At 42.8% G+C, this 18722-nt stretch overlaps 1 protein-coding gene across 2 annotated transcripts in view; it reads left to right on the forward strand.

The window, feature by feature from the left end:
• The window catches only part of LOC147625000 (uncharacterized), a 35625-nt gene extending 23784 nt beyond the window's left edge, over positions 1-11841 (forward strand). Inside the window, exons 7-8 of one of the 2 annotated variants that reach the window (XR_015268898.1) lie at positions 11196-11333; positions 11637-11841. Coding sequence is in view for 1 of the 2 variants with exons in the window: in XM_086818221.1 (XP_086674347.1) it covers positions 11196-11279 (84 nt within the window). In the remaining variant the exon portion in view is untranslated. Of the gene's footprint in view, positions 1-11195; positions 11490-11636 lie in introns of those variants that run through there. The other variant, XM_086818221.1, reaches the window with a different exon arrangement.
• Positions 11842-18722: the final 6881 nt, after the last annotated feature.

An 18722-nucleotide genomic window follows, 5' to 3' on the forward strand; every position in this document is an offset into this window, starting at 1 on the left:
CAGTACCACTTTGTGCGGGAGCGGATCATGGAGGGAGACATTATCCTTGAATATTGTCCTACCTAGGACACTGCTGTAGACTTGTTCACCAAAGGATTATCTCAGTCATCTATCATCGTTCATGGCAGCTCCTTTGGTCTTGGGCCACCCCTAGGACCTGAGAGGGGGTGTTAGCATCTATCATCTCCTGTTGGTGGCTTTTCTGGTGTTTATGGGGAGCATTTCAATGCAGAGGCATTCCCCATATTTTCCCATATTTTTTTCCTATTTTATGGGCCTTTGATGTGTTGCCCACCCATTTTATGGAGTATTTCACCTATTTTCAGGTTGTATAGGCCACTAGGAGGCAATCAGCCAGCTCATGTAGGAGTACATATATGGGCTGCCCTCTTCCTCATTTCATCATCATTCCTTGATCATTCTTGGTGACCCCAAAGACTAGAGTCCTCAATCTGGAGTTTGGGCACTCAATCCTCAACATCGATGTCCTCATCAATAGCGTCTTCGGTAGACTCAACGTCACTCTCAGAAGAGGATGATGTTGCCTCAATTGCCGTACTCGTCTCAACTGCTGCACTGGTACTAGCACCTCTTGATAATGCTGTTGAAGATGCTCGTGTGCCATGAGCAGGTGCCATCAACTCCTCATACAACATGGCATATACGTCGCCCTCCTCTTGAGGAATCTCTCGAACATCTTTCATCTTCTCAATGTCGAATTTATTGACATTGACCTGGCGAGGCTTTATTGGATTGCCGGTCTGCTCAATTAGGTGGACATTGCAATGGCAATACACCAACCGCTCCAACTGACCAGTAGACAACTTGTTCCTCTTCTTTGTATGGAAGAGGGCCCAGGTGCTTCAGTTCCTCTTAGCAGGACCCGAACTGCAATCCTCTGAGAGGACTTGAATGGTGAGGCATTTCTGTCATTAAAATACAGAAACTTTGTAAGTATAATGATCATTGATCAATGTATTATGTAAATAACAGTCTTGTCTTTTAGAGTTGTGCTCACCAAGTGAGGGCTACTGATCCCATACTTCTTCCACCATGAGACTGACTGAAGCTGTGTCTCTCACATGCATGCAGTCTGTCTACCAAATGCGTGGCTTACATTTTGATACACTAGCCGCTCATCCTCCAAGCGTCTCATGAGGTCCACGTCTCCTCCTGTCCATTTCTGAATGTAATCTTGCCATCCATCTTCCAACTCTTCATTAACATATTGTGCCTCACTTCACCAAAGAGGGTGCAATATGTGGGAACCGCGTGGATTGGTCTATGGAGCCAATCCCACTGGTCGTTTCAAACCCATCGAATGTCCTCAATGCTGAAAATTAGCCATGAATGATCAAAGCTCTTAGCGAAAGCATATGATACAAGTTACAACAAGAAGGCAACTAGTCGGAAGTCCAAAAGAGAGTACTTGGCATGTTCAGTACCTCTCATATGTCAAGAGAGTGCATCGATAAAGAGCCTCTCCAATCTGGTGCATGAACTCGTACAAGAGTCCAAGAGTGCTGTCCTCCATGTCAGTGATGTGAAGAACACTATAGATTGGTTGAAGAGTGCTCAACAAAGCCTCTGCCTCCTTCCACCAACCTTCTTGCATCACTTTGCCTGCAAAAGCAATTGCCTTCGGGTGTCGAAACGGTCTGTCATTGGTGTCAAGTGGGTCTTTAAGACCAAGTACACGTCAGATGGGTCGGTGGACAAACACAAAGCCAAACTTGTGGCTAAGGGTTATGCTCAGCGGCCTGGCATCGACTATGAGGATACCTTTGCACTGACAGCAAGGATGACCACGATTCGGACAGTTCTTGCCCTTGCTTCTTCTCAGCGGTGGCTCGTATATCAGATGAATGTTAAATCTGCGTTCCTTAATGGTGACCTGCAGGAGGAGAGGTATGTTGAGCAGCCTCCAGGCTTTGAGGTTCCAGGATCACAGGGGATGGTTTACAGGTTACAGAAGGCCTTGTATGGTCTTAAACAGGCTCCGAGGGCTTCGAATCAAAAGATTGATTCCTTCTTTCTACGGGCTAGATTTCAGAGATTGGTTGCAAATCCCAACTTATATCTCTTTCAGGAACGCGGCATGGTCACGCTGATCATCCTTTAAGTGGATGACCTCATTCTCACCGGCGGTCATATGGAGCACATTGCAGTGACGAAGGCTGCCTTGTCAAAGAAGTTTGAGATGACCGATTTAGGCTTTACTCCATTTCTTCTTGGGATTGGAGATCTGGCAGACCCAGAGGGGGTTCTTTGTCTCTCAGCAGCGGTATGTTCATGAGTTGCTTGAGGCCTTTGGGATGGAGAACTGCAAGCCTATCAGTCGCCGATGGACCCGAACACGAAGCTTACAGTGAATGATCCTTGTGAGCCAGTTGATGCCTCTCTATACCAGAAGCTGGTTGGTTCATTGATTTGGTTGCTGAACACCAGATTGGACTTGAGCTTTTCTATGGGGCTGTTGAGCTCATTCATGCAGACGACGTTGAAGTCTCATTGGGACGCAAGATTGCGGATCTTGCGGTATCTGCAGGGTACAAAGGATCTTGGACTCTTTTACACAAGAGGGGGATTGAAGGATGGAGTCAGACTCCAAAGTTGGAGTGACTTAGATTAGGGAGGAGATCCAGACACGAGGAGATCCACATCAGGCTACAGTTTTTCCCTCGGCTCAGGAGTGGTTTCATGGAGCAGTAAGAGGCAGCCAACTATTGCCTTGTCATCGACAAAGGCGGAGTACCGAGCTGCTTGTGGTGCTGCTTGCGAGGTTGTGTGGCTACAGAGGTTACTTGGCAAGATTGGGTTTCCCCGGAGGGAGCCCACAGTCATCCAGTGCGATAACCAAAGCTGTATAGCTATTGCTCGGAACCTGGTCTTCCATGCCCAAACCAAGCACATAGAGATACAATATCACTTTGTTCGTGAGAAGATCTTGGCTAATGACATCTTGCTTCTTTATTGTTTGACGGAGGACAATGCGGCAGACCTCTTCACGAAGTCTCTACCTCAGGCTATGCTCTGGCAGCACTCCAGCTCACTGAGGTTGGTTCCACATCCAAGAGCTAAGAGGGGGTATTAACAGTCATCTCCTGTCTGTATATTTACACCAAGGCCTCTGTTGTGGGTGTGCCCGCCCGATTTAGGTGTTTTCTCATTTTTCCCAAATTTCCATATTTTTCCCATTTCATTCTGGGTGTGGGAGGGCTGTCGACTACCTCTGTGTGCTGGCCGATTGGTGGATTCTCTCCCGACTGCTGTCGGGCACCTGGCCGACTGCCCTTGTGCTGGCCGACTGCACCCTGTGTTGGTCGTGGGCATTTATTGCTCCTGTCAGCTGTTTATTGCTGGCCGACCAACAGCATGGGGCCGTATATAATGGCCCCTTGCCCCCCACACTCTATATATTGCATTGCGGGATTTTCATGTGTATATAGCAGAGTTATACGCTTCTCTCTCTCTCTCTCTCTCTCTCTCTCTCTCTCTCTCTCAGTTCTGCGTTTTTCTACTGTGCACTTGCTCTTAGTGTTTTCAGATCTTGTCTTCATTTCTGCTGCATATTCTGACAGTTGCAAGCAATTTTACAACAAAACAATCAGCAACACGCCCCTGAAGATCCCCAAGGTGCAGCACATAGAAGAACAATGGCGGTGGGCTGATCTTGCAGTTCATTGTCAGCACAAAGCTGAGCTGCTCACTGTTGTGCCAAGGACCACCAACAAGCTTGGGAAGCACGCCAATAGGCTTTGGAGGCACGAAGAAACCAAAAGTTTGCTGCACTTTTTATAAAGTATCCTTCCAGAAAAGATCCAGTTTAATAAGTACGACGATAAGATGGATGCTAATGTTTTACATTCCTGGTTGCATCATTTCACTGCAAATTTTACTGTTATACATGAGATGGATTTAAAAAAAATCATACTTGTCGGTTGACACCATAGTTGCAATGAACGCATTTCATTCCATCTCTATGAAACCAAACGTTTCATACGTTTGAAATGCGTTTCTTTCATGCCACCTGGGAAGATATACGAAATCAGTGCTTTTTTTATCCAGAGCCCGTTTTTCAAAAAAAAAATGCCTACATGCGCCTCTGAAACAGTTTGAAGGGAGCTCCTACCTTGCACAAATCAGCCTCTATCGTGCCTGCCGGCACTTCCCAAGTTTTGTGCCCGCCATCTCTCTGTTTGGTTGTGCTGATTTGTACCTTTTTCCTTCGATTTTGCAAAAAAAAAAACACTGATTTTGAAATTTGGGGGTTTTCATGCCAAGGTGCCAATCCAGCCTTGCCTTTGTCAAGATGCCTCGCACTAAGGATGCCATGTGGGCCCATGTCACTCTTGTATCAAAATATGGTGGTTCAGTCACACAAAAGTGGAAATGCAATTTTTGCGGGGTGGGTTTGCTCAAGAGGGTCCATAATGCGTGTTAAGGTCCATTTCACAAGTTTAACAAGGAAGGCATTCGTGCATGCAAACAGGTGCCTGCACACATCAAAGCCGAGCTACAAGAATGGAAAAGACAACAACTAGCAAGATGTAGTTGTGGGCCTCTGCCTGAGGATAAGGTGCTAGTAGTTCCACTCCCACAGCAACACGAACCCCTTTATCCGCGGCACCCAGAGCCTCTCTAAAGAGAACAAGCATGCAAAAGAAGGCAATTAAAGGGAACTCATTAGGCTTTTCATCCAATGCGCTTTGTCTTTTCACATTGTGTGCACACCACGATGGAAAAAGGTCATGAGGACAATCAGCTGCATTGGATGTGGACCCTCCTACGAGACCTTCGCACTAAAGAGCTCAAAAGAGAGCAACAAGCAGTGGAGGTGGAGATGGCGTCATTAAAAGCCACTTGGGGCAAGTACGGTTGCACATTGTTATGTGACGGGTGGTTAGATATATGCAAAAGGAATGTGTACAATGTTTTGGTGTACTCTTGCAAGGTCATTATGGTTTGTGCGTGCCATTGATGCATCTGTGCCTAGAACAGTGGTGACAGAAGAGTTTATATGGTCACACCTTTGCGAGGCTATCATGGAGATAGGCCCACAAAACATAGTGCAGGTGGTCACTCACAATGGTAGCCACTGTGTCTCTATGGGACAGATGCTAGAGAATGACTTCCCGCAGATTGTATGGATTCCATGTGTATCCCATAGCCTAGACTTGCTCATTGCAAATCTTGCCCAGATTAGGTGGATTGCTGACATCTTTGACACTGCGCGTGGCTTGGTGAAGTTTGTTACCAAGAGGCCCAAGGTCTTGGCAATGTTTCATGGCAATAGTAACCTTGAGCTTCTGAAGCCCTCACAAACCAGGTTTGCATATATGTTCATTGTGGTTGAGAGGGTAGTGAGAGTCCAACAGGGACTCATGCGTAGTGATCTGCCGAGAGTGGAGGACCATGAACGGCCTCGGTACCAACTCCCAAGTGTTCTCAATGGCATCCAGTTCCACCTGCATGGCTTTCCTCCAAGTATCCTGTGCAAGGGCTTCCTTGACGAAAGTGGGCTCTTTGTCCCACATGATACGAGACATCAAAGCATAGTTTACGAGTAAAAGCTCTGTTGAATGACTTTTATCACGGATTTTGTGCGATCTTTGAGATCCGTCCTCTGTGGTCCATTCGGAGGGAAGCTCCGTAACACCTGACTCCCGAAGGGTGTCCACCAACCACTTGGGTACTCGAACAGAACGCGGAGCCTTCTGTTGCTGTGGAGGCCCATCTCCAGCTGCGGGCTCAACCTCCTGAACTGACTGAGGTTGTCCAGCTGGAACAATCGACTGGGAATCGTCATTAGAATCCTCTGGGTCTCCAAGAAGTGGCGGCTCATCAACAGTGGAAATTAGAACATGCTCATCAAAAACCACATCCCTGTTGACAACAACCTCGTTCCTCTCTGGATCATATAACTTGTATCCTTTGGAAAGAGAGTTATATCCCACAAAGATAAGCTTTTGGGACTTTGAGTCGAGCTTCCCCCTCTGCTTCTTCGGAATGTGAACATATGCATCGCTCCCAAACACATGGAAATGGGAGACATCGCCAAAATATGCCTCAAAGGGAGTCATGTTCGGTACTGAAGTCGTCGGAGACCGGTTGAGGATATGGAACAGCTGTAGCCATAGCCTCTCCTCAAAGTGGACGAGGAAGATCACAATGCTCCAGCATTGTCCTTGCCATCTCCACCACAGTCCTGTTCTTACGTTCAACTACTCCATTCTTTGACGGCGAACCTGTATTGGCCAGCTCCCTCTTGATGCCATGCTCCGCACAAAATCTCACGAAAGCATTGGAAGAAAATTCACCTCCTTTGTCACCCCGAAGAGTCTTCACCTGCAAGCTAGACTCTTTCTCCACCATTACATGCCACTCCTTGAACCGAGCAAAAGCTTGGTCCTTCTATGAAAGGAAACAAACCCATGTGAATGTGGAACAATCATCAACTAGCAGCATGAAGTACAAAGAACCTCCCGAGGATGCTGTCTACATAGGTCCACACAAGTCAGTGTGTACCAACTCCAAAGGTTTCGACGCCCGCGTGGAAGCCTGCTTCAGAAAAGATTCCTTGTGCAGCTTACCACGAATGCAAGAACTGCAGTGTCCTTGCCTGCTGCCAACATCTGGCAAGCCAACCACCATCTCGTCCCGGAAAGCTCGCCTCTAACACATCCACATTCAAGTGGCCAAACCGAAAGTGCCACAAGTCACCAACCTGAGAACCTGTCAAAGAGGAGAGTGCGGAGAGTTTGTTTATACCATTATCCACGCCGCCTTCCCAAACAACCTAGCTAGTCTCGCGGTCCCGTAGAGCAACAGAATGTTCCTCAAACTCCACCTGGGAGTTAGTCTTGCACACCTCATGCATTGACAATAGATGAAAACCAAGTGTGGGGACGTAAAGAACACGAGAGGAATGCTTATCCCCTCTGCCATCGGGAATGATCTCCATCTGGCCTTCACTGTGTATCGGTATGGTGGAATTATCGCCAATGAAAATGCGACCTGACTGCCGTTTAAGATCCTGAAAGAAGTCACGGGAGGGAGTCATGTGCCTGGAAGCACCACTATCAAGAATCCATTCCTGAGTATCCTTTGCGGTGAAGCCAACTGCCTCCTCGCTCAAAGAAGATGAAGCATCTGTGTCCATCATCTCTAAGTGCACAAAGGTTGGAGTCTTTGCAGCTGAAGCTAAAGAATCAGCACTCTTCCCAGTCCGCTTGGGACACTTCCTCCAATAGTGGCCTTTCTCGCCACAATCATTACAGGTCCTCTTAGCCTTCAGTTTCTCTCCGTCTGAGTCGGGCTTCTTCTCAGAAGACTTCTACGATGAGGCCTTCCCTTTGCCCTTGTTGTTATTACGGCCTCTCGACCTGTAACTTGGTTGAACACAATGCTAATCAATACACTTAAATACACTAAGATTTGAAGGACACTTGCTCATATACAAGAAGTAAATTGCTGAATTGACAAGAGACACGCAATGAGCTGGAACGGCCGACCCCTCCCTTGAGTAAATTGTATTACTATTGGAGAAATTCAATACATTGCTTCACGGGCATCCATTGCCAAATCCTTCATGTCAATGCATATGAAATTCAGCATTTAGAAAACAATGGTATGTCGATGTAGATCACCAAGGAGCTGCCTTGATGCTCGGCCCGACTTCAGTGCCCATATTCTCTACCATTGGCTCTATGTTCTACCAAGCAAGGTAGCAACATCTTCAAGAGCACATAGGACAAGAGAAGAACTACACAGGGCGGCTAAACAAGGAGTCCTGCCCTTCTACTGAGTAAGTAATGACAACACATTGTCCAATTAGCTTACCAGTCTTCATAGAAGTTGTTGCAAGCGGAAGCCTTCGCGTTGGAAGCTTTAGAAGTGTTGATATCTTCGATTTGCCGCAATCCTTCGCGACAAAAGTCTTCAAGAGGATGAAGGGAGCCCTGGGAAAGCTTCCCCTATGGTTCAACTTGAGAAAGGAAGGCTGAAATTAGGGTTTTCAGCAAAAAGACCAGAAATTACAGCAAAAATGAGAGCTGTTTTGCTGAATTTCAGTCATTGGGAGTGAGTAGGAGAGTGATTAGCACTTGGAAACACTCTTGGAAGCTTGGAAAACACCCTAGTAAGTTGGGTATGGCTATGGAGAGCTTGGAAATGGAGAGAAATGGTGGAAAAACAGAGTTTTCAGCCTCCAAAAATCCTCATGAAGAGAAAACACGAATTTTCTCTTAATAAGTAAGTGAATTGGGGTCCAATCAGGTGAGAGGACATGGGGAGATGCCCATTTATGAGTAAAAGGGGAGGATCAGGTCCTGGACATTGAGTCTTGTCCGCCTCGGGACTTCAGTGAGTGTGAACTTGGAAGCGGTCATAATTTATAAGTGACTTTTGGGCGCCCAAACTTTAATGAAATGGGAACGCACTCACTTATAAATATTGGCTAAGTCCTAAGGGCTATTTGAGCCTAGATTGGGTAATACTTACCACCTGTTCACATGCCACACAACCATGTCAGCAGACAGTTTCACACGCACGGTTCATGGACGGGCGTCCCCTTACCCGGAACTACACATAGGTCATGCACGCATGAAAACAGCATGCAATTTCATTTGCAGGCAGGCACATAAAGATGCTATGCAATGCAGCATTGGCATGAGCGATTTCCGTTCATGAAACCATATAATACCAGGCGTTTCCAGGCAAGTATATGCGATACCAGACCCAGTGGAAAGCCAATCCTCCAGGCGTTTCTGGGCATGTACACAAAGGCACAAGTCCCCGCGGAAAGCCAAGTCCTCCAGGCGTTTCCGGGCATGTACACAAAGGCACAAGTCCCAGCGGAAAGCCAAGTTCTCCAGATATTCTGGGCATGATAACATCAAGTCCCAGCGGAATATCATATCCAACTATACAGCATGACACGTGTCAATCATATGCATAGGCACATTCCATAAGCCATGGACACCAATCCAATATGTACATAGTGTGAAAGCAAGAGTGAACCATTCGGGTGGCCAAATGGTGACACGACTGTTGGCCAGTTAAGGCCTTAGAACCTCCGCCTTGTGGAGGGTTCGTGAATCGCTCTTCCTGGTCCAAGACCATGGGCACAAGCTCCTCCCATGTGATGGTGCTGAGCCTGCCATTGGTAATCAATGAAGAGTAAAAGGCTGAGTACTGAGAGGGCAAATGTGATAGCAACGTTATGGCCATATTCTCTGACGATATCTCTTTCCCTACCTCGAGAACTTCCTGCCGAAGAGCCTGCAGCTTGTTGATGTGCTTTCGCATCGTGGACGACTTTGCAGCATTCATCACCCACATCTGAACTTCCAAGGAGATTCTCTTCATGGGTGATACCCTGTTGTAGAGAGAAGCCAAATGCTGCCAAATACCTTTGGCCAGCGTCATATGCTTTATATGATTGATTACCTGTGGTGTGCAATTGAGGAATATGAAAGAACAGACTTTGGCATTGACACGATCCCATAACTGTGCGTGTACCTCCCGTTCCTTCCGAATAGAGGGTAACTCCCCTTCCTCTAACTCCGGCCGTGGAACCCCAACAACAATGAAATCAGCCAAGTCATAAGACTCCAAAACAGAATCCATCATTACCTTATATATGCTGTAGTTGTTTCCGTCCAAGTGACAGTCCACCGGGAACGTGGGGAGTGTCGGGATCTTCATGTGCTTCTCTGCCATCTCAAGTACATTTGCCACTGCGGGGGTGTAACTGAAAAGGGAGGGTGGGTGGGAAAAAATGAAGAACTAAACCTGAAAGTGGCTGTCCAGCAACACGGCCCGCCTTTCGCTTGCTTCTCCTCTTCCTGTACGGCCCAAAACAGTCCTCCAATCAGCACTACAAACAGCCCCCCTCTTGCTCTCACAGTTCCCACGATCTTCCAAGAGCCTAGTGCTCTGATACCATGTCAGAATATGCAGCGGAAATGAAGACAAGATCTGAAAACACCAAGAGCAAGTGCACAGCAGAAAAACGCAGAACTGAGAGAGAGAGAGAGAGAGAGAGAGAGAGAGAAGCGTATAACTCTGCTATATACACATGAAAATCCTGACAAAGTTCAACAAAGGATAGTGGATTTTGATCAGAGACTGAAGAAATAATTCTGCTACATGGGACTTCACATTTAGTGCAAGAAGATACATCAACAATCATTTTTCTCACTTGGATCTTATTTTAAGTGAGAGGAAATGTCACTATTTGTGACTAATCTCTCTTAATTTCTTCTAATTACTGCCTAATCTTGATTAATAGTGAAGAGTTACTATTCAAAGGTTGTCATGTCGCAAGGGTTATTATGAAGGTGCATGTCCTATCCAAAGGATCTGACCCTTCGCCCTAAGGACACTTGTTCACTCAAAAGACATAACTGTTTGATCAAGAGCCGCACCCCTGCATTCGGGATGTCACTCTTCACTTGTACTTCTTCAGGCCCTATATAAGAATGGCTGCATCAATGCAACAACATTTAGCTTTCCACTCTGTTTGTCTTAGCTTTCAGAATTAAGTCTTTAACCACATCTTATAAATATCATTAGACTAAGAAGTCCTTATATGTGGAAGCCTTGCTTTGGTCCAATGCAAATGTTGTATGCGGAAGCCTGGCTCTTGTACTGCTGATAACATGACTGAATTATGCAATTCCTTTGGTGTGTTAATTGAAGAAGAGAGCAGATCCTGCAACAAAATTCTTATGCCAGCCTCCGGGTACTTTGGGCCAATAAGCTGCCAGGTCATTTGTTCAAACATCAATGTCAAGTGGGTTAAAAACTGTGGGGGGTTTGTGCAACTGCCTGGACTTACCTTGGTTTATTCTGATTGCAACTAGTGACTTGTGGCTGGAGTAGGGCTAACAAAGTGCTCAATGCACATCATTAACCCAGACCTTGCACTTTCTTTTGCTGTCATGTCACCGTGCAACCCAAGTGCGATTGGTGCACTTAATGCAACTTAACTCCTCAGGGTGCAATTATGTCTTTATTCATGCACACTTAGAAATGGCTACCCCTCTCCGTTTGGTTACCTCTCTCAATCCTCTTGTGGTAGTCTTCTGGAAGTTGATGAGGTCTGGGTGTCAGCAGGGAACAACCAGGCACTTAAGGATTTGTCATGTATCAAGTTGAGTGGTGTAATTTATTTATTTATTTATTTGCAGGTTCATTTTGTTTTGTTCGAAGAGGGCTCCTGGGTGCAATGGCTGTCAAAAGCTGACAAAAGCTTCGAAAGATATGAACAGTAACTTCTTGTTGCTGTGTTAAGAAGTCACTATATGATACAAACTGAATGTATTAAGGTATGATGGTACATTTGCAAGTAAAATTGACAAGTGTTCTGTGAAAATCCCTAAAAATTAGGTTTTTGGGAAATGATATTATATTTCACTTCATTTATGTACTTCAGTGGTTGCATGCTTGTGACCGTCACGTCTATGATGCACAATTTTGTGATCTTTGACTTGGCTTCGGTTTAATTTTTCTGAGTCACAGCACCATCACAAAGAATCACTGCAACATAATCACAGGGTGTTTGGGATGGCAATTGATATGTTACATTATAATCTGTGAAGTAGACATTTCCTGATACTTCCAATCAACAGACAAGCACTGAGATCGCATAGTCTTCTCTGGCTTGGCATCAGCAACATATCACGTAAGAGGAAGAGGACCTTGGTTACTCAATAGTTTATCAAGATCATTAGTAAATCTTTGCACAAAAGAGTGCTTTTTTGTTCGGCCAAATGTTATGTAAATTGTTGAAAATGTCCCTCCTGATATTGTGCCCTCTGCTCTTTAAGTTTCTCTATGATGCATCTCTGTATGTAGTGTCACGTGCCGAACTCCCAGGCCATGCATGCAGCTATGCTCAAACATCTTTAGGTTCTTTATGTACTTAACAATTGTATATGACAACAATCGTACTGATTGTAGATCCTGTCGTGAATTCTCTCTAACAAGACATATTTCCAAGGAGCAGTCACAAAAAAACGGGTTTCGTCCAAACAAAACTTGTGAAATGTTTCGTGGCGAAACGTTTCTACGAAACCTTCGAAACTTCTGCTTGGTTCTGCCCAAATTTTAGGGTTTTTTTTTTTGTTTTTGTTTTTTTTATAAATTTTCTTTTATATCCTCCTCATCACTTTGCCACTCCTCCTTCCTCTAAAAAACCTCAAATTTCAAGTTTCGTTTTTCGTTTTTTTTTTGGGGGCTTTCTTCTCCTCCTCTTCTTGTCTTCTTGTCTCCTCTTCCATCCTCCGTTGTCTCCTCTTCTTCTCCATCTCCATCTCCTTCTCTTCTCCTCATCTTCTCCTTCCTCTCTTCTTCTCCTTCGGTTCCAATCTTCGTCTTCTACTTATCCTTTTTTTTTTTGGCCACCTCCCCTTTTCTCTTCTTCTCCTCCTACCATGTCCTCTTCTTCTCCTTCTACTTACTCCCTTTCATCACGATTCACAATACTCGTATTTCTATCTATAGACATATTACACACACACACACACACACACACACACACATAAAAAAAACCTTTGGTTTTTTTAGTGATGGATGAAACCTTTCGAAAAGAAACCTTCAAAACCTCGAAGCTTTCAAAACCTTGAAGCGTTTCTTGTGACTATGCCAAGGAGTTAGTGAGGAAGCCCTAGCCCACTATGATTTGTGTCAATCCTCATGTCAATGAGCACGGCTTTCTTGTTTTCAAAGGGAGCAATAGGTATACACTTTATGCTACATGCCGAAATGGGAACCAAATTGTATGACTTAGAATGTTTGATGTGCCATGTGATGTTGATTGGTGGTGACATCCAGTTTGTGTAAAGGCCAACATGTAGTCTTTATGGGTTGTTTGAGTGAATTCTATGAATGCTGTGTAAAGAAACTATCAGTTCTCTAAGTATGCTTTTGCATATGCCTTTGCAAGTGAAAGGTTGCCTATACCTTTGGTTTTAAATAATTTTAGGAGGCAAATATGCGCTATGGGATTGGGATAAAGCTTATGAGAAACCTGCTAAGTGCTGATGGTCGCTTTTGTATTTCAAGGAACGTGTTCTTGGGTAATATACAGCTTTACATGTCGTTCAGTGGTTTTGAGTCCATATATTTTCCAACTGCCTTTGGTTTTGATTGCATTTTTCATTCCATTGACGTTTGCATACCCATTCTAATAAAGTCATGTGCCTTGGTTTCATGAGCTCTTGGATGACAAACCCTTTTAGAATTATGTTGAGTTGGTTCTTGACTTACGCTCATTTGAAGTTGAGAAGCATAATAGGGGCTGTTTTTGGTACCCTCTTTATAGTGTTGTATTTTACAAGGGAATTACCAAGGCAAATTTTTTGACAATCACCCAAAATTAATGGTGGTAAAACCACTTGAAATAAACCATTAGTAAACACATGAGACAATATATGAAGAGAAAATTATTGGTTTTTGATCTAGTCACATGAAGGCAAAATTGCTTGAAATGAATTGTGTAAGCATGAGAGAGATTTCGAAAGATTTACCCAAGGTCTCTATATTGTCATGTGTATAGAAAAACAAGGTCAAGCATTGAACACTCATTTCATGTAGTTCTTGGTTCTATTTTCATGAAGTTAATAGCACTATTTATGGATTATGTTACCTTTTTGGGTTGCCTCTATTTTGCAATTTTGTACTTGTTGGTATTGTAATCCTAAATAGGTTTCAAGTTCTTCAAGTTTGTTTTGAGCAATAAGTTTTTTCTTTGTGCAAAAATGGATCTTGGAAGAGAAATATCCACTTGCTTGACTCTTGTTTTGTCTATGAGGCCTTCACTTTCAATAGGCTAAGTTCAAACGCATTTGCATGTAACCACATGGCAAAATGCAATTAGTTTTGGAGTTGACAATGCCCATCAAGCATAAGCTAAAATGCATGAAAGACTTTCGGCCTCCAAAAGGGGTGGGAAAAATAATCTCTATGGTATTTCCTAGTCTAAAAAGCCTCTTGGAAGCCCTTGTATATTACAAGTCTTTGTTGAAAGTTTGGTGTCAATGGCTAGAAGGCGTGACAAGGATTAGAGTAGGTGGTGCAAGGAAAAACAAGATAACCACAACTCATGACGTATTTTGGGGCCTTTAGGTTTGCTTAGTGTTGCAACACGAAGTTGCACATGTCGATAACAATTGAAAAAAGCAAATACAAGAAAGCAAGCGTTTTGAAGCTAAATAATAAATAATTTAGTGAAAGTCCCAAAAAAAGAAAGAAGATAAAATGATCATACATTGTGACATGTAGACTCATCTGCCACATGTGAGTCTACATGATCATGATCGTGAGGCTCTAGAGTCTAAAACCATTAAGTTTTTCATTTGCTCATACATCATGTTGCATACCTCAATGCTCACAGTTGCGTACTCTACATGCCACAGTCACACCATCCTCGTGTTTTCTCAACAGGTGTGAGTATTGCTTATGTCATATGTCTAGACACCCTAACTATCCAGTCTACCTTCACTCATGCTGTGATTCATAAAAAGCTTAAATTCCAGTACTTTGTTCTAGCCACATCAACATTCTAGCCATAACATCTGGGTCTAAATAACCCCCTACATATGAGAAGGGAAAGAAGATGACTATTAACCTCCTTAGTCCCTACAATTAGCCCTGAAATTTGAAATCCTACTTTGGACTTCAAAATTTAGAAAATTGAAGGCCTTATAAGGTACCTTGGCCTTGTTTTGATGGGTGTGTAGTTTAGTTGGTAGAACGGTTGGGTTTCATGATGGAAACCTGGGTTTGATGCTTAGGGGCTACACTACGGTGGTATGCTTTGTTGAACCAATGGTATATCAAGCATGTCGATGGTATATATCCACCTTCCCAACAACAAGAAAAGGTACCTTGGCCTTCATATGAAACCATTACTCACAAAAATCACTTGGGGTGGAACTAAAATTTAAGGGTGAGCTTCTTATAGAGTAATGATGCCCATTGAAGGCTACCTATAGGAAGACATACTTGTATCTTAAGAAGACAGAGGTAGCTGCCCACATGGACAAGTTGGGACTCTTTTTTTTTTTGGGGGGGGGGGGGGGTAGCCTAGTGAAGGTCACAAACTTGGGCATTGTCACCATGGGGACGGAACGGCTCCAAGAAGGACATCACACTTAATGAAAATAATGTCCATGCTACCCTCCAATTTCTCATGGTTCAACGTTGCTTCACCACAGCTAAGGATCTTTATGCCAAGCTTGTCCCCATACGTGCCAATCTTGCCCCCATCTGCAATCAATAACAATGGTGTGCCCTTTAATGCCATCATTGATTGGGCTTGGAAGCAAGGCTCAATAAAAACATTTTTTAAAACCCATCAAAATAAGGACATGCTTATCAACTAACCGATTTTCTTGGCTAAATTTGCATATTTTGCCAGTATTTAACTAAAAACCTAGTAAATTTGAACAATTTTTTATAAGGGCTTGATATATTTTTAGCTGATTTTTCCAAATTACAATCGATAAAAATACAATGACATGCCGTTTATGTCGAGCCCTTCTTAGAAGCCCCACAAGAGCCCTTGTGATGTTTGCCTAGTAGAAATATCATGCTCCCATCCTAAGCAAACAGAGCTGTACACAAATCCTCATTAATGCTAGCTTATAGAACCTTCTTCTACCCTACCCACCATATTATTGGGTACCATTATCCCAACTTGGATATGTGATGGCAGTTTCAATCAAAAGTTGATTGCAATATAACCTATTGCAATGTCCAGCAAAAGCATCGTAAGCTCACACTTAAAATAGCTCCCCCGAGTCTACTTGCTAATGTTGCTTCATCGTGCAATCATCTTGAGAGTACCTAAGAACCTTCATCCAACAAGGACAAAGTACATACGAATCTCCCTAGTGCAAGATCTTATGAAAATCTTTCTCTATCATTAGATCTAGACCCAACCAAACAACCATAACTTATCAATGCCCATTAAAGAATCCTACATCTTCATTTGCCCATGCATCTAGAAACATCAAACAAATGCAGGGTGGCACAAGAGCACTACAATTATGTAAGAAACATAAAGCCCTTGAGAAAAAAGAGAAGACTAACACTTTGTCGGTCAAAGCATCCAACTAGGAGTAGGTCGAAGATACAAATAATGGTATCTTCAACAAGTGCAAATGCTTATCATCTCAACCCTTGGCATTTAACAGAAGCAATAGTACAAAAACCACAAGAGGAGTCGTAGGCACTCTAATATGATGTTTGTGTCCTCATTTCTCGGACTCCCCTCCCCTATTTGTTTATTGACCCCTCACTTAGCTAACCTTCTTCATTATATTCATTGTTTCATATGGATTTTGGTAACGCCTCAAAAGAGGATGGCAATGCCACCAAAAACATAAAAAAATACCCAAAAAAGAAAAAAACAATAAAAAATCAACAACGCATACAAATAAGTCACGGCCTTTCTACAAACTTCTTTTCAGTAACACCCCATCTCTTCTAGAGGGACAACAAAACAATCATGCCACATCTTCCAACCATTGTACTCTTAACTACAAGTGTGCCAATCTCATCACCTCCTTGTGATCATCAACATCTTCAATCGTAAGTGATTTATCAAGAAGGGAAGTATGTTAAGTGCTTTAGTTAACGTGGGAACTCCACAATCATATGTAAAAGAACACCTTCATATATTGTAGTCCTGTCTTTTTTATGTTTTGAGTGCTTTTAAGACACTCTAGAATTATGTACATCAAGAACACTCTCATGTATTGTAGTACAATCTTTTTTTGTGTTCAGAGTGCTTTTAAGATACTCTAGTCATGTACATCAAGGTTTTAACATGAGAAACTTGGATCATAAGCGTATGTTTCATTTTAACCATATTATTATATATATGTCCTCAACACTCACATTTTAACCATATTATTATATATATGTCCTCAACACTCACATTTGTGAGTGGTTTTACTCATGCTCGTGATGAGCAAGTGTTCAAATACATCAAAAAGTGATATTTACTATTAATCCATTTTGGAGTTAACAAGAGTTACCACTATAATTCTACATCAAATAGCAAAGACAACGAAACCAAAAGCATATATGATCAATCTATGAAGCAACGGTGTCAAAATCTACAACTTGCATGAGCACTCGAAAATGTTGCGTGGAGTATTTATGGGCGATTCCTGCTCTAAGAGTTATTGTACTTCATGCATGTATTATGAGATTAAGCATTGTATAAGTAATATGCCACTTATGAGCCTTGGATCCCTGACCATAGTTTAAGCGTCGGAGGAGATGATCACGACGAAAACGGCTACCCAAGGGCTCTTGAAGCGGTGTTCGAGCTTGGCCATTGGAAAGATCCCCACGACGGTTGCAGCCTACTAAGGTAATCTCTTATGAATATGTTTCTAAGAGAGGCCGAAGCCGGTAATAATATTTTTGGCACCGTTGTCAGGGAGCATTCCTTTGGCTTTTTCCATTGTTTGCTCTTTAAATCTACAAATAATCCATTGTGTATACTCTCTAGTAGTGGATTCCCACAAAAAAGAGTTGGTTTGGTGGAGATTCTTAGTGATTTTGGTTGCTTTTTACTCTCTTTTTTGTTTTGAAAAGAATGTATTTTAGCTTGATTTTTTAACTTAATTTGTCGTTTTTTTTTTGCGTATAGATTGATTTAAATGGTTCATTTAGTATTCACATAGATTAATCTAGGCTTAGAATGCATTATTTGCATTACATTAAGCATTAGGAAGCATTTTGGTGAAAGTTTTGCTCTCTTTTTTATTTTTTACGTAGACTTTAGATGCTAATTTTTGCACTTCCAATGAGGATTTTGTTGCTAGGAAAAAAAAAGTAGCCCTCTTGCAGGCTTGTATCTCCCAAATCGTGAGGCCAGTGAACATGATCTACTGCTTATCTTCAAGATCTTTTGGAGCTCTCTAAATCTTTCCTTGGGTGGAGCAAGTCGATTTCCATCGTTTTGGCCTCCGGCCAACTGTCATCCCATAAGTCGGCTTGAAAACCAAGGTAAAACGTGCAAAAAACAATAAAATCAAACTTTTAGACCACTTTCAAACTACTATTTAAGCTACCAAACACAAGAATTTGATAGGGTTAGGGAAGCAAAGTTGTAGTACTCCAAAAATATTATAACTCTCTCATAGAACTTGTTTCTGATTCCTTTTGTAGACCGTTCAAAAAAGGCTACAAAAGTGCACACTTTTTGAAAACATATTTCATAAGGGTGTAGTGCCTAAAGGGAAATCTATGCAAGGACCCTAATGGACCCGTATTTGAGACATAAGCGAGTAGGCCAAGCATACAAAGGTCGCTTTAGGCTACAAGGATAAAAAAGAGAAAAAAAGAAAAAGAAAAGAAAAAAAATAGAGAACCAAAAAAGGAGAACAGTGGTGGTTGTAATGGCTAACCTAGGGGGATTAAATGTGCTAATATTAGAATTTATTCCAATAGCTAAAACCTACCAACCCTTGAGGACTATCTGGGAAACAACTGGCGTGCACACTTTTTGAAAAAATATTTCATAAGGGCATAGCGTCTAAAGGGAAATCCATGCAAACAGACCCTAATGGACCCTTATTTGAGACATAAGAGAGTAGACCAAGAATACAAAGGTCACTTCGGGCTACAAGGAAACCAAAAAAAAGAAAACCAAAAAATGAGAATAGTCACCGCCGTAATAATAAACGTGCCAATAT

The sequence above is a fragment of the Cibotium barometz genome, chromosome 24 (assembly GCF_041138505.1).
Source record: "Cibotium barometz isolate CiBa-2024 chromosome 24, ASM4113850v1, whole genome shotgun sequence".
Lineage (NCBI taxonomy): Eukaryota > Viridiplantae > Streptophyta > Polypodiopsida > Cyatheales > Cibotiaceae > Cibotium > Cibotium barometz.